Below are 15,852 nucleotides of genomic sequence, written 5' to 3' on the forward strand. Positions count from 1 at the left end.
GTTTTAAGGATCTTCAATGAGGTACATCATTATAACTGATTGGTTAAGAGGATTAGATTATTTAATGCTGTGACGGCTTAAGCTCATAATCCTCGAACTTTCTGAAACTATGGAAGATGGATTGAAACTTGTAATGACTTCTCCCACTTAGATGGAGTTGGACCGCATCAACGTGTACGTGAGGGGAAAAGAGTTCATATGGGGATAGACTGCTGGATTTCTGATCCAGGTGCTAGTAGACGAGGAATATCTATCTTTTAGTCACAATTAAGCATCTGGTCATCGACATTGTTTTCTGTTTGTTCTACCATTTGAAGATTATGTAAAATATTTCGGATTTGTTTTCTGTTTGTTCTACCATTTCAGGATTCTGTATGATATTTCAGATTTTAGTGTATGCGGCAATAGTGACACAGTAAAACTTATGATCCCAATTGATTCTCCGAAGCTGTTTAATTGCAATTTTTTTTCTTTGGGTCACGAGGTGATACTCATGGTCTCTGTCTCATGAGAATTGAAATCCCATCAAGTTTTTAAATATCAGAAAATATTTGTCAAATGGCATACCTCGACATCTTGCCTTGTGATGGTATTTCAAAATGTTGTGATATATCGGGCAATATATCTCAATGTTTAAAGGCCTCATATGCATAGCTTAAGAGAGGTTGTTCTTTATGTTAAAAAGTTGCCAGCAGGTAATAAGTGTCTAGCGGGCATATAGTTTCAGGTTGAAAATAAGTTAGTTTAGAAAGGGGTTTGGTGTTCTTATGAGATTTTATACTGCGTAAGACTGTACTATCTCGTGTTTTTCAAAAAGTACTGTATGGCCCACACCATGGATGATCCAAACTGCCCACTTGATGTGCCCAAAAAAATTGTTTCCTTAGGATGATCCTAGCCCTCCAATCTATAGAGAAATTTCATATTATAGAAATCGGAAGGTTGGGATCATCCTATGGAAATGATTTTTGGGGCACAACCTATTTATGTTGTGGCCCATCAAATGGACTGTTTGGATCATCCTATGGTGTGGGCTATACAGTGGTTTTTGAAAAATATGGACCATATGGGCGTACTGGTGTATAAAGTACGCTATAAAAACTCATTATTTATCTATTATATGGGATTTGCTAGGAATTTCTTTCACATGAGAGAACAGCAACTCATGCTCTTTTTTTCAACAGATTTTGTCTTAGTCATTTATTTCATCTGACGTGCCCGTTCTCTCATAAAAGCCAGCAGTGAACCTTTTTGCAAAATTCCCTGGCAAATACCCCTATTTTACTAACTTGTTCATAAAAAAATTAAGAGGCAATTGTTGCTGCTCAATATCCCACCTGGTGCTCGGATGGGTCTCCATCAGTCTAGCTTTGGCAGAAGGGTGGTCGACTCGGCTTGATGTCTTGAACTCAAAGAACACAATCAGGAATGTTAGGAGTCGGAACTACGGGTACAACCTTCGACCCTCAAGTCGGACAATGCAATAAATAAGAGCTGAGGGAGAAAGGAAGAACTCAGAAACGGAGAAGAGGAGTCAGCATTGCGTACTTGGATTGTGTCAGTACCTTTGAATCGGAGTGGGGATTTCCCTTTGGGTAGAGGTTCCGAGAGTCACGGGGTTGGCGATGGGGCGAAGGCATAGGGTTGATATGATCGCTAGTATGGGGGCCAGCACAGGTACACCCGTATGTTCAGGTCAATGGTATAGCGGGCGACAAGACATTGTACGGTCTTCAGGATACGCGGGTCGGTCTCGTGACAGTTGATTGGACGTCGTACGGACTCCAGGACACGCAGTCCGGAAATCACGGATCGTACCTCAGTCCGTCCGGGTCGTTGATGGTCAAGGATTCGAGCTTCGGCCAAGGACCTTGTTTTGTTCTTGTTGCACCATGACTCTTTTCAAAGGTTTGGGGCGCGGGCTGAGGGAGGACTCTTAATTTAACATGGGGGCGTAGTGGGTTGTTCTTGAGGGCCCACACCATGTGTCAGCGTGCAATTGGTGTTCGAATTTGACCCCAACATTATTAATACTGGATAACATAGAGAAAAGGGTCGCAAGGTGATTGTTGGAGTAGGTGAATAGGGTTAAACCGAGGATGGATTGTGTAAATGGTGGTGGAAATGACTTTGGTTTTGCGATTTCTACCTAAAATACGACTCAGGACCAACAAGTAGGAGATTAGAGTTTAGAAATGGAAATCTGGGTTGTGACTTGTGGAGGCATATAATTATATGGAGAGAGAAGAGTGGGGAATTGCTCGAATGGTTGCCAAACACAGCGGTACTACATGCTTCATTTTTTCAGCATTTTTTCACCCTACGCAAAAATTACCTTCATATATGTTTTGTCACGTGACGAATATTAAAAAGAAAAAGAAAAAGAAAAAGAAAAAAAGTACCTGTATTTAGTCGTATGGTCAGAGAAGTGTAGTTATACACGTATACTATACGTTTTTTTGTATTCCCGCTCCTCCCATTGATTTAAGTAGTAGACTCTCCCTCTCCCTCTCTCTCTCTCTCTCTCAAAAGGAAAAAAACAAGAAAAAGAAAAGGAAATGAAGATAAAAATGCCCACTTTCTTATCGCCGTCATCTTCTTGGACCATTTTGGGTCCGAGAAAGACATAAAAAAGAAATGCGTACAAGGTGTTGGAGGGCTAGGGTTTGGATTTCCAACCATGGATTCTCCAGATTCTCCTCAAACCACCCAAATCTCTTCTAAATCTCCCGCACTTCAGGTTTCTTTCTTTCTTTCTTTTCCACCTTTTAATATCGCCCTCTCTCTCTATATTCTTTCATTTGATCCAACTTTTTTTTTTTTTCTGTTTGTTGTATGCATTTGGCGTAGATCTATGTGGGACCTCTTCTGCTTTTCTGTTCTATTTTTTTCGTGGTGGTAGGATTTAATTTCTTTGGGGCATTTGTTTCCGATGGTTTTTGTGGAGTGAGGTTTTTTTTTCTTGGCATTTAAGCGGTTAAATTTGGGGTTTGATGGTGGATTTTTTTTCCCAATGTGGGGGTTTTAAGGTAGGGAAGGAGTGAGATCTGGTGTTTGATTGATTTCTCTTTAATTTTCTTTTTCTGGATTTGGAGGGAATTTTTATTTAGTTTAGGGTTTTGGTGAGGTTTCTAGTTGGGTAGATCCCCATGTTGTTGTTGTCTTTGTTTCTTTATTTTCCTTTTTGTTAATCGGTTAGCAAACAATGCTGAATGTGTTCTTAGATCTTGGGTACCAATCAGAAAGTTCACATTGTCTCAGGCTTGAGGTATGGGTTCAGTTCCAGTTTACTAACAAAAAAAATGTAGTTTATTGGGTACTACTTTAGGGTTTTCTAATGAGTAAATGGGTTGCGATTTGTTGCTTCATTTTGAGGATTTCACGCATGCATTTGTGTACAGTTTTCACTGGAACAGCCTTCTGCCACACTGTGGATTGCTTATGGATGAGTTTTCAGCTTGCATTTTGACTTGGGGTTTTCTTTACCCACATAATTCTAATCTAGCTTCTCCTTTCTCGTCTAGGATTCACCATTCTTCAACTACCTTAGCAATTTGTCTCCCATAAAGCCAAGTAAGTCCATACACGCTGGACATGTATTTCCAGAGCTCAACCTTACCACTCCACCACCGGTATTTACATCTCCGCGCATTAATATCCAGCGAGAAGCAAGCTTCATAAAAAGGTTATGTGCCCTGTAACTCCTAGGCTATGTTGTTTTCATGCTTTCAAATGTTCGAATTTGCTTGATTGGTGTTTATAGTCCTTGAAACCTATTGGTTCTGTTGCAGCCCCCTATATTCAGACTCATCTGATGCAAAGTTCTCTTTTGAGTACAATGGTAGAAGTAAGATCATCGCAGCTGCTCCAGGTGTTCCTCAGCCATCTGTCACCCAATTGAAAGTTGAGTTGATTCCATGCACTCAGGACTGTGACAACAAGGGCTCTACAGAAGCGTCGCCTTGCAGTCCATCAGCGTGTGTTGATGAATACCTTACCGATCCCCTGGAGGAGTGTGTCCATCCTGCTGACTCGCCTGATTCGTGTCCGAAGCAAGCTACTGACCTGCGTAAAACATTACAAACTGGCTGTGATATCCCCAAAGAAACCTTCATGAAGCTTGATGGTGATGGAAATTTCCATAATGATGTGGAGACTGAAAGGGCTGGATCCATTACTGTGTCAGAGAAAGCTGAAGAGGGTCTGGGCGGTGAAAAATCATCAGTCCAAGTAAAAGCCGTTGAAATTGAAGGACATGTGACATCGGCTGGTATAGCAGAGCAAAATAATGATGGCAGGTCAGCTGATGAGTGTCGGGATACGGTCACTGGGAGTGTCAATGGTCTTAGCAAGGCTCATTTGTTAGTAGAATGTGCTCCTACTGTCCAATGTGATCAACATTTAGTGGATCAGACTGCTGATGACTTTGCCTCTATTGTGTCAACTAATAAGGAGGGTGACATTGTGGGAGATGAGAAGGAAATGCATGTGTGTTCGTTGGGTCTTCATGACTTGGGAGCACCGGACGTTAAGCTGCACTCTAGCGAAAATGTGCAGCAGGAAGAATGGCATTCTGCCCCTCAGTTGCCGCCTGAATCTTTACAGAATGTCTTGGGGGATGACATTTCTAATGATAATTTGGGAACATTATCAAACAGGACTGTCGTAAACCCGATGCCACGTGATTGCGAGGTACACATAACATGTTGGACATCCATCATTTTAATTTGCTTAAAGGAAATATGAAGGCACCTATCTAATATATGGGTGATTTATTACAAGATTGCATCATTACCTATGGAAAAATATATTTAGAGACTGCTATTGTGGCATAGATATTTTGCACTTGTCTAATTTTATTACTCCTGTCATTTAGAATATAAATATTGTTTAGACTTCCCTAGGCATTTCCTCATTTATAAAACTTTGCTGAACATAAGTTGCAAAAGGTACAAAATAACATGTTGGAAAATCTCTCATTTAATTTCCTGTGCATTAAAAATGGAGGTGTTGATGCTATATTTTGGTGATTTAGTGCAAGCTTGCATCATCACCTATAAGAAGTAAATGTATTGAGTGTTAGAAGGGTATTTTGGTCTTTACTTATGTAACCCTATTGTAACACACGCACATATCATATTATGTGAGAACTCTCTATGCTCTCTCATCTTCACTCTTATTATTCTTCCCCATCCTCTCCTTCCATGGTAACTAGATTACATTGAACATGGTATCAGAGCTCTGGGTTCTGATTCCGGAGTAGTGAAACAACACAAAAAAAGAGAAAATTTCTCTCTTTTCTTTTCTCTCTTCTTCTTTTTGCGTAACCCTAACCCTAGTCGCCACCCTCTACACCTCCCCCCCACCCCACCTGCCATCCCTACCCTCCCTTGCCGCCCCACCCTCACTTGCCGCCCCTCCCTCACTTGCTGCTTCACCCCCCTTGCTGCCCCATCCTCTCTTGCCCTCAACCGAAACCCCCTTTGGGTGCGTTTGAATTGCAAGAATCGGGAGTCAGAATTGTGATCATATTCCATTCCAATTCCAATTCATATTCTTCTGTCAAACAGAAACGTAATTCCAATTCTAATGTTTGGGTAGGTAGGTATTAAGAATTGGAAATCTGAAAACCAGATTAGGAATTAGGGTTCCAAACCCTGGCAACGAAAGAAAAAAACTCTGCATTTTTTTCACAGATAGGTAGCAGAAATGGATGGAAAAAAAGCTTCAGCAAGTCTTCTCGTCAATGTGCAATTGATTATGCAACCGAGCATTCTCAACCCCAAATCCCTTAACCCAAACAATCTCTCTAAAATGAGTATCCATTAACCCCCATAAAAATATCTCTAAAATCCATAGCCATCAACATCTAAAACGAACCCAACCTAACATTCTCAACCCTTCTTTTGGTAGATACAACCCATTTTCAACCTTTTTCCTAGACCATCTTGTGAAACAACTAGTTACTCCAAAAGCTTAAGCTGATGGAGATGGCGTTATTTCATCTTTTATACTTTAACACTCCCTCTCACATGTGGCTCCTGTTTCTAGGGTTGGCCTACACGTGGCACATGTGGCCCTTCTTTAGGGTTTGGCCATTGCATGTGGATTTTTGCTATCCGGGAGGTTTGAACTCAAGACCTTTGGCTCTGATACCATGCGAAACAACTAGTTACTTCAAAAGCTTAAGCTGATGGAGATGGCATTATTTAATCTTTTATACTTTAACACATCTAAAACAATCGTAGGACAACCCAAATCCAAAGCCATTAAGAAGAAGAAAAAAACTTTAAAATGGATATCCATTAACCAGGTGAAAAAAAGCCTAACCATTGTTGGTGAGAAATGGTCACTAGATTTCTCGTTAAATGTTGGTAAAGGATATGGGCGAGGAGCCGCCGGGGGGGGGGGGGAGAGGGATCTCGATTGGAAAGATTGAGATATTATTGAGACAAGGGCGCAGAGAGAGAGAGAGAGAGAGAGAGAGAGAGAGAGAGAGAGAGAGAGAGAGAGAGAGAGAGAGAGAGAGAGAGAGAGTACCACAGTCATGGGTAACAAGTTCCGCCAAAGACTCCGCCCAAAATTCCCGTTGAAGTCATACCTTTCCGCCCACTTGCAACCCTCAAACGCTGGAAACAACGTAAAAAGAATCACAACCTCCAATCTTCCTTCCACCTTTATGATACCCCCCTTTTGGGTTCCACTTTTGTGCCAATCTCTTCTTTTGATGATCTGAACGCTTTTCCCTCTCCTTTTATGTTGTCGTTGTAAGCTACGGTCATATGTTGCAAAATTTTCATTCGTCGAAGGTCGGTTGCTTGTGTGATGTTCTGTTTTTGTGTCGGGGACGTGTGATGTTTTGTTGTGCTGATTGTTTAACTCCCTAGTGGTTTTCCTTGTTCGTCTTTGTGGTTTGATCCAAGGAAGCAGGATTCTTCCCTGGGAGCCTTCGATTCCCGTTTCGATTCTCGCTTTCGATTCCCGCTCTGGCAACGTTGAGCAGGATTCTTCCCTGGGAGCCTTTGATTCCCGCTTTCGATACCCGTTTCGATTCCCACTTTCGATTCCCGCTCTGGCAACCTTGGTTTGATCTCCTCTCCTTATCTGCGATTTGTGCCTTCATGGCTACGCCTACTACCTCTGCCACATCTTCTAGTTTTACTTCGATGGAGCTCCCTATGGTCCAGATGATGTCCATCAATTGGGATGGTTCTAATTATCTCCCTAAGTGTATATAGATACCCCAAAACATGACTGTAATTGCCAATCTATATGTATTTATCAACTATGAACCAATTCATTTCAAGAAAACGGAAAAAAAAAATCCAATATATACCTCATAACAGAAATTCTGAAACTCGCCATTCTAATGTTTTGATCGATGCTTGGATCCAATTCTTTTTGTATTGATCTTCAAAATCGTGCCCTCAAGTCATCAAGAGGCTTCCCCAGGCTTTTGAATATAAAAATGTGTGAAAAAGGGGAGTTTTAGAAACCCCATTTTTGCACGAGGCACTGCATCTTGCTGTATCCAGTGAATGTGCCCTGTAAGCTACAATGTGTTGAATACATTGCAAGTTTGAAATGGATCGTTCTTGCATATTACCCCATAAAAGCCCAATGCATAGTGGAGGATATATCTCAAATCGTGAAATCATGCAATACTTGAAACTCTGCTTGAAGGAGGCCCAAGATTCGGATGGCTTGTGAAATTGAGAATACTTGGTTCTCGATATGTGGATTGAACAGAAAATGGAAAACAACTCTATGTTTGGTGCTTTTCCTTTGACAACTTGACAAGTCGTATATCTCTTGGCAAATATTTCCACATTTGCCCAGTCTTGGCAAATAGTATCCATCCTCTACTAAGCCAATGGTCTCATCACGCGGAGGTGCCCATTACTTACTAACTCTTTGATGCCACTCCTTGTTGATTTGTTCTTTGAGTGATCCTCGGGGAACTCCTAGCCTACTATCTTGTTATGAATATCCATTTTGTAGCCCAATATTTGGCAATTGTTGTTCTAAATAGAAGTGAATAAGGAAATGATTTCCTCCTTTATGGCTTCATAATCGACAACTTCAAATGTTAATATACCCAAAATCAATGCCCTTTGACTCTGACAACATTGGTGACTGTTGCAGTTCAGGATGGTGAACCACAAATTTGGATCTTGTAATCTAGCTTGCTAGTTATGAAGACAAGAAGAACAAGACAAATCAATAATAGAAGAATAAATCTACTCTACTTTCATTCACAATAGAGTAAAATCTACATAGGCATAGCCTAAAAGCAAGTGTACCATGTCATGCTTTGCTCTAGGGCATACACACGTATATAGATCTCTTCCACGACATCTCCTAACATGTGGGATCTCTTATGACTAAAATCCTAAATCTAGAAGGTTCTCAATCATGGATGAATAGTGACGTGAATAGTCACAATTTCCTGAATAGTGACACACGACTAGTAAACCCTGACTAAAATAAGAAACCAACCCATCCTAATTACATTAAAATTTAATATCCCAGTATGAACAATATACCTCTAAGAAAGTAAAAAACAAATATATCCCTACAGCTTAAAAAATCCTATTGTTTGAATGATGGACCCTGACCGTCAACTCCTCATACGTAAGAGAGTCTATTTTGGCTCGGGCTCGGAAGCTCGCTCGAGCTCGGCTCGAATCCTTAACAAGCCGAGCCGAGCCGGCTCGCCAGACTCGTTAAGCTTAACGAGCAGAGCCCGATTTAGGCCAAGCTCGGCTCGGCTCGGCTCGTTCAGAATTTAATATATTTAAATATATATATATATATATATATATATATATATTATATATATTAATATATACACTAAAAGGGCTGTCCAGGGAGTGAAAGGGGGAGGCAAAATATGTCACTTCATTTTTGGAACCCCATTTGTTACTTGGACCACCCCCCATAGTGTAAAAAAAGTAGTCAAATTACACTAGATAGGGCTGTCCGCTGTCCAGGGAAGATGAGGGGTGTGAACTAATATAACCCGAGCTCGGTAAGGCTCGCGAGCCGCTCGTGAGCCTGGCCAAGCTCGGCTTGTTTACACCCCTACTCATACGTTTCTTCTTGGAGTGATCCATAACTTCTACGGACTCTGGTGTAACTTGCCCACGTGCTAAAAGAGGTGTTGTGTGAGCTTAAGATCAAGATGACAGACTTGGGTCTTGAGGATAAAAATAACCAGCAGAACCAAAATGCGGCTCTGTTTTTTTACTACAGGCTAAGACCCATTCTCAGAACTCAAAATTTCTGTCACTGGGAGGCTCCTCAAGGGAGCGAGATCAAGGTTATGTAGATGCTTCCTTGGGTAATGAAGGAGGTGGCATAGGAGGTATGCTAAGAAGGGCTTCAGGGGAATGTATTGCTATGTTCTCCATCAACACTGATCCTGAACCAATTTACGCGCTGGAACTGGGCACTATTCTTCAGGGGTTGCTCCTAGCAAAAGCTTATAACGTCAACAAAGTTTGGATTGAATCCGATTCAAACTTTGCTGTTAACATTCTAAATGGTAGTGCTGATAGCCCCTGGACTCAATGGGAGAAAATTCAGTACATCCGAGATCTCATGGAAAGCTTCACTTCAATCCGCATTACCCACATCTGGCGCGAAGCAAATGGAGCAGCGGACCTGCTCTCTAAGCGTAGTTATTCCATTAATGGGGAAAACATTTCTCCCTCCCTTGCAACAGAAGAGTTGATAGCCATCATGCATGATGATCGCCATAGGAAAAGTTACATCAGATTGTAATTTTGCTAATCTCCTTTTTTGTTTTATCATTGTTTTGGCTTATTGCCTCTGCTGCCCTCGTGGCCCCCCTTTGTAATTTGTGTCTTCTTATTTGGTAATATATCTGGTCGGGGTCCTGCCTAACCCCAGCTTACTCATCAAAAAAAAAAAAAACTTGCCCTGCATCAATGACTTTGTTCTGTTTCATCAATTAGTATTTGTACAAAGGTGCACTATTTTAAGAAGTCACTCCACTTGGAATTGCAATGATTAAGTTTCCAATAAGAGTTCAATTACCTCCAGATTTTTTTATTTGAAAACGGTACAAACTCCAGATAATTGGGTATTGTCTCTATGTGTTGAAGCTTGAAAAATGGTGTGGAACTCCAAGTCATAAATTGAATAATGTTTCCAGGCTTCATTGAGTTTTTAAAGAAAGAAATATGGGTTGATTTCATTATATTTGGTTCTATTCCATGTTGTGATGCATCAAAGTCCACTTCAAATACCTTCTCCAAATTTTGGGGGAGCTATGATGGATGCCCCCTTCATCTTCTTCTTAGACAATTGAAAACTTCTTTCAACTGAGCTTTAAACTGTAAAATTGTAATGGTAGAAGTTGAGGAGTGCAATTATACTTCAAACTTTCTAGTTGCCTTATTTTTGTTTGTGAAAGATTACATCTCTTGTAATTTTGCACTAATTGTTTTTCCTATCCAATGCCACTGTCCTACTTGCCAGTCCATTTAAAATAGAACAGCAAACACATTGTAAAGCTAGGTAGCGTACATTGATATTTTATCACTACTGATTGGTTATTCGGCTTTGTTTCTCAGAAATTGGATCAGTGAGCAGTTTAACTTTTTCATCTTAAACAGATATTTGAACTTAACTAGTGACCCAACTTATTATTCTTTCTATACAGCAAATTTTTTAGCTTGAGCTGTTATACTATCAGTATCCTGATTTATGCCATCAATTTCTCAGAAACTGATTTACCCATCAAAAAAAAAATTTCTCAGAAATTGTTTTACTATCCTTATTATTGCACTTTTATTCCTCTTATGTCGACACCAGTTTCCGTGCCCTTTTCTTTTTTGCATTAGGTATAGTTTTCAGGTCTTATTACCCTTTCTGAAATATGGTGGTCTATCTTCTATTAAGTTGTTTAAAGGGCAAACATCATTCTTTTTGTGTGCTTTCAGAATTTCAAGTCAATTCTTTTTTCTTCATTATCAGTTTCTTTTTAAGAGTACATGCAGTAAATAGCTAAACCAATGTAGGACACAAATAAACACCAAAGTGGCATGCCTAGACGTTGTCTTCAATTTGAGGCTGCAGAGGCCCACAGGAAGAATATTGAGAGTAACAGTAATTCCTGGAACACTGCAAATACTGTACCAGATGCAAGGTCACCTGCCAGGCCTACGGATTCAGAGACTTCGAATGCATCCCATGCAGAACCAACCATTATCTCCAGCAACAGGCAAGTGGTCCACTTCTCCCGATGTTCATTGTCGAGGTCGTCGGTGTGCCCATTTAAAACACCAGAAACCCACAATGATAAAGTTGATAGATCTGCTCATAATAGTAGAAGCTCTCAAGTAACTGCTGCCATTCCATCTCGTATTGGCTTACACTTAAATAGCATTGGAAATGTTCCGGCAGTGAGCTCTGGTTTAAACTTGCAAGTTGCTGGAAAAGATGATGTGAATATACAAGGGGGGAAGTCAAATTCTGGGAGTAACTGTCATTTACCAGAAGATTTGACGGGTTGCTTAGCCCAAGTGGATTCAGTTGGGAACCTTCCATTTCAATTAACTGCTAATTCAGACTCAACTTTGGCTTATTATGTTCAACAAAACACCGAAGTGGATCATCAGGAAAGTCAGGCCTTAGTAATGGTCAATTCTTCTGCCAGTTCTCAAATTTCTGCACACAACATGGAGCCTTTGTACAATTCTCAGTCATTGAATCATGTTGAAGGGCACATGATACCATATCAGAAGAAAAGACCTGCTTCGCAAGACACTTGCGGGTTTGAAGACTTGAACCAAATGAGTCCGAGAAAGTCAAGGCAAGTGCGCCCTCTGATTGTCTTAATTGCTCTTTTGACACTTTTTTGAAGTATATTGTATTTGATTTATTGAGTTTGGTTGAGACATCCAGGAAGAGGGCAACTTTCACCGTAGAGAACGAGGGCTGCAAACGTTGCAACTGTAAGCGGTCGAAATGCCTAAAACTGTAAGTGTTACCCGAATATGTAGAAGATGATGTTTGAGCTCTTATATGTTATTATTGCACTTCATTTGCATATTGTGATTATTATAGCTCTTATATGTTATTTCCTTTTATGCAGATACTGCGATTGCTTTGCCGCAGGAGTATATTGTGCTGAACCTTGTGCTTGTGTAGAGTGCTTTAATAAACCTGAATATGAAGATACTGTTCTTGGGGCCCGACAACTTATAGAAACTCGCAACCCACTGGCATTTGCTCCAAAGATTGTGCTGCGTGTTGAGTCCCCGCAAAACAGTGGGGTAAGGACTCTTTCACTATACTTGAGTGATGTTCTTTTACCTTCATGAGATAGAACTTTAAGGTGAAATCATGTTCTGCAGGAGGATGGTAACCGGACAACACCAGCCTCAGCCAGGCATAAAAGAGGATGCAATTGCAAAAGGTCCATGTGTCAGAAAAAATACTGTGAATGCTATCAGGTTTGGTTTTATCATTTGTACCGTGTATTTTTGTGCTTATATTAATTTATTATTTTCAAATTATACTGATTGGACCTAGTTCTGTCTGGGCTTTTCTGAAGGCTGGTGTTGGGTGCTCTGATGGTTGCCGATGTGAGGGATGTAAAAATGTTTTTGGCAAGAAAGAAGGTAAGAATTTATTTTAGAATATTATGTAGTGGCATTCAAGTGTACACCTTGTGATTGAAATACTTTTAAGTACTGCAGGAGTAATCTATGTTACCGAAAGCCAGTTCTCTCACATTTTAGTAGCTGGTTAAGTGGTTATCATACCAAGCTGCTGAAAACCAGTAGGTTTTAGATGGTCCGTCGAAGGGCTCTTGCATGAGGCAGCTATATCAATCAAACCATCACTTGAAAAATCAAGGCTATATACTTTTAGAGCTTTGGAAACCATACTTGACAAATCTAGTCATGGATTTGCACGTGAAAACAGGCATACATTCGGAGACTCCTAAAATGGTCCTCTTAGAAACTGGCCAAAGTAAGAGATACCTAGGTCATGTCTGGCAATTATGAAAAAAAAAATCATGGGATGTTCGTTTGCCCAGACGTAAGATAGGGGAAGAGAGGGTGGGAGTGAAAGAGACTTGAGAGGGTTGTGAGTGAGGGGAGTGTGGGATCCATACAAACTTGAGCGCCTTCAAGCTATACTTCATTGACGTTCGTATGGTTTTGCGTATTCCCTTATACGAAAATAAGACAATCCCGTCTGCACGACACACATGTTGTGTGAACTCTGTCCCACTGACACTAGAATTATCTGTGTGCATGCATGTCACTTGCACTCTTTGCTGTTAACTCCCGAACTGTAGTTGTATCTGCTTACAAGTGCTCAATCGCACTGAGTGCTGAGGTCTCTGAACATGGTTTCTAGCTCAATCCAATTTCGAGTTGGTCTACACTTGATCGGCTTTCTCCAGCATTACTAATTTGGTTTGTGTATTGACTTCATTTGATGTCTACTCCATCATGCTGCACACTCGAACTACTTGTACCAATGGAAAACTTGTCATATGTTTTGATATTCGATATGTGTTGACCCTGGTAATTATTAATGATGACCAATTATCAACTATGGTAGCAAAGAAACATTTCTCTGCTGTGGTGATGTTACCTTTGTAATTATTGATGATATTAATGACATTTGATATCGGTAAAAAATAACTTATTAACTGTGAAACAAGAGGATTAATTGTAACAGAATTGATAATTTGTCATGCTTAGTGAAAGCTGCTAACCAGTTACCATCCACCTCACAGTATGAAGCATATTATATCTCAGTAACTGCGCAAATAATATTTACTTTCGTGATGATTTAGAACCTTCAGTAAAATGACTTCCCATTATTTCTACTTCAGCCTGTAACCAAGAACTTTTTCTCCATAGGATGTATCGAAGTATCTGAACTGGAACATGGAAAAGCCAACGATGAACTATGGGAGACGGATATCCATGATGGGAAGCTGGATAGGCGTGGTATCCTACACGCAGAGCAGTGCCCTACAGACAACCTCTCACCTCCGACACCATTATTCCAGAGTTCACAGTATGGTCCCATGATTATGGCACCTGATTGTTCTTCTAGATTTCCATTTTCGCTTATAATTATCAGCACCTGACTTGTTTCATTATGCTTTTGTGTTTCTGTATTCAGTCAAGGAAGGGATGTACCTAAATCTCGGCATCCTACAAGACGACATCTGACATCATCACCTGACTCTGAAATTTCTGCTGTATCATCTTGTGGGAAATCCCCAAGGTTCTTTGGGAATTCAATTAACAATAACAGGTTTGCAAAAGCAAGAGTAGGAAATGCAGGTGATCAAGAACTTGACTACCTTAAGGCAGCAAAAGTGGATCCATTTTCACCCGGGTGGGATGGACTTGCAGACATATATGATCTTACCCCATTGCCGCAAAATTCTCAATCAAATGCAACCACTTCAACCGCATCTGATTCGGGACATTGTTCAAAAGCTTCACGAGCCTGTTCATCTCATGACAGTGGTCGTTTATCAATTGGTACCCTTCGGTGGCGTAGTACTCCAGTTACTCCGATTTCTCGCTTTGGTGGAAGCAAATTTGTTGTGGAGCCTGATTCTGACAGCGGACTGTACAACATTATGGAAGATGAAACACCTGACATACTGAAGGAGACCCACTCCCCCATCAAGACAGTTAAGGCGAGTTCCCCAAATCAGAAGCGGGTTTCTCCTCCACACAATTGCCTGCAGGAATTGAGGAGATCGAGCTCTTCACCAGGTCTTAAAAGTGGCCGCAAATTTATATTGCAGTCTGTGCCTTCATTCCCTTCTCTCACTCCTTACAGTGAACGTAAAGGCAGTGATAAGCAGCAGAACCCAACTTAGGGTGAAGCCCATTTCATTTCATGCACTCATTTTTCAAAACTTCTAGAAATTGTTTCCATTCAACCATGTAGTTAATAGTAGGGAGTTCCAAACACTCAAAATTTGGCTCAGATTCGATGAAGGCTCAAGTGCGACTCTACTCGAAACTCCTTCAAGTGCGTGGTCAAGTTTGGATTTAAGAAGTTTAGGTACTCAAGTACTCAAATCTAGTTTATCAATAAATCAGTTTAAACTTTTCTATGGTTATAGGAAAACTGACTGACCTTTAACTCGATCCAAGATTTGATCGAGTTAAGTTCAATGAGGTGGGTTCCAGTGGTAGTATGTGGAACAGATATGGAGGGTCACATCTGCACTAAGATCCATAGTTTCAGCAAATTGTAGCAGGTTTGGGTGTTTAGTACCAGTTGTGATCCTTTGTTGCATCTATTTGTACCGTTGTTACCAATACTACTACTGCTGTTGCTTTTCCTGTTGATGCTGCTATGCTTTTACAATCATTACTTACCACCACCAGCGATTAGATTTCAGTCCAAGGATATACATGACAAGATGGCATAATATACAAGTACACTCCCCTTTTTTTACTTAGCAATGTTTCTTTGGTTACAAGCAATCTGATTTTTACTCCGATGGTTCATTTGCTCTGCCAAAAAACGTGCTTTCCTTTAAATTTTCTGGACTTCTTTCTCTTTCTCTCAACACTGCAGGCTCTAATGATATGTTGGTCATCGTCATCCTTGGAGCATCTGTTGCCAACTTGATGTTGGAAGCGTAGAAAGTAATAGTTCCACTCTTCATTATGAAAACCTTCCCAATAAAGGGGTTAGTATTTTATAGGGGAGAGTTTGGCAGATCATTGAACATTTTTATTTTATTTTTTGCCAAGAAATTGTGCATCCATTGCCTAGTAATGAGTTGAATGTAAGTGGTGGTGATCTCCTGCATATTGCTAC

General features: G+C 40.5%; 1 protein-coding gene across 1 annotated transcript; it reads left to right on the plus strand.

The window, feature by feature from the left end:
• Nucleotides 1-2,510: 2,510 nt before the first annotated feature.
• On the plus strand, nucleotides 2,511-15,049 carry LOC143846578 (CRC domain-containing protein TSO1-like). Its single transcript, XM_077355057.1, has 10 exons — nucleotides 2,511-2,740; nucleotides 3,525-3,685; nucleotides 3,792-4,692; nucleotides 11,049-11,846; nucleotides 11,939-12,009; nucleotides 12,125-12,305; nucleotides 12,387-12,485; nucleotides 12,587-12,653; nucleotides 13,914-14,073; nucleotides 14,182-15,049. The coding sequence occupies exons 1-10, from the start codon at nucleotides 2,681-2,683 to the stop codon at nucleotides 14,894-14,896; spliced, it is 3,213 nt and encodes a 1,070-aa protein (XP_077211172.1). The 5' UTR covers nucleotides 2,511-2,680; the 3' UTR covers nucleotides 14,897-15,049.
• The last annotated feature ends 803 nt before the right edge of the window (nucleotides 15,050-15,852 follow it).

The sequence above is a fragment of the Tasmannia lanceolata genome, unplaced genomic scaffold (genome assembly GCF_043159265.1).
Source record: "Tasmannia lanceolata isolate RefF3 unplaced genomic scaffold, GAP_Taslan_0.1 ptg000003l, whole genome shotgun sequence".
Classification (NCBI taxonomy): Eukaryota; Viridiplantae; Streptophyta; class Magnoliopsida; order Canellales; family Winteraceae; genus Tasmannia; species Tasmannia lanceolata.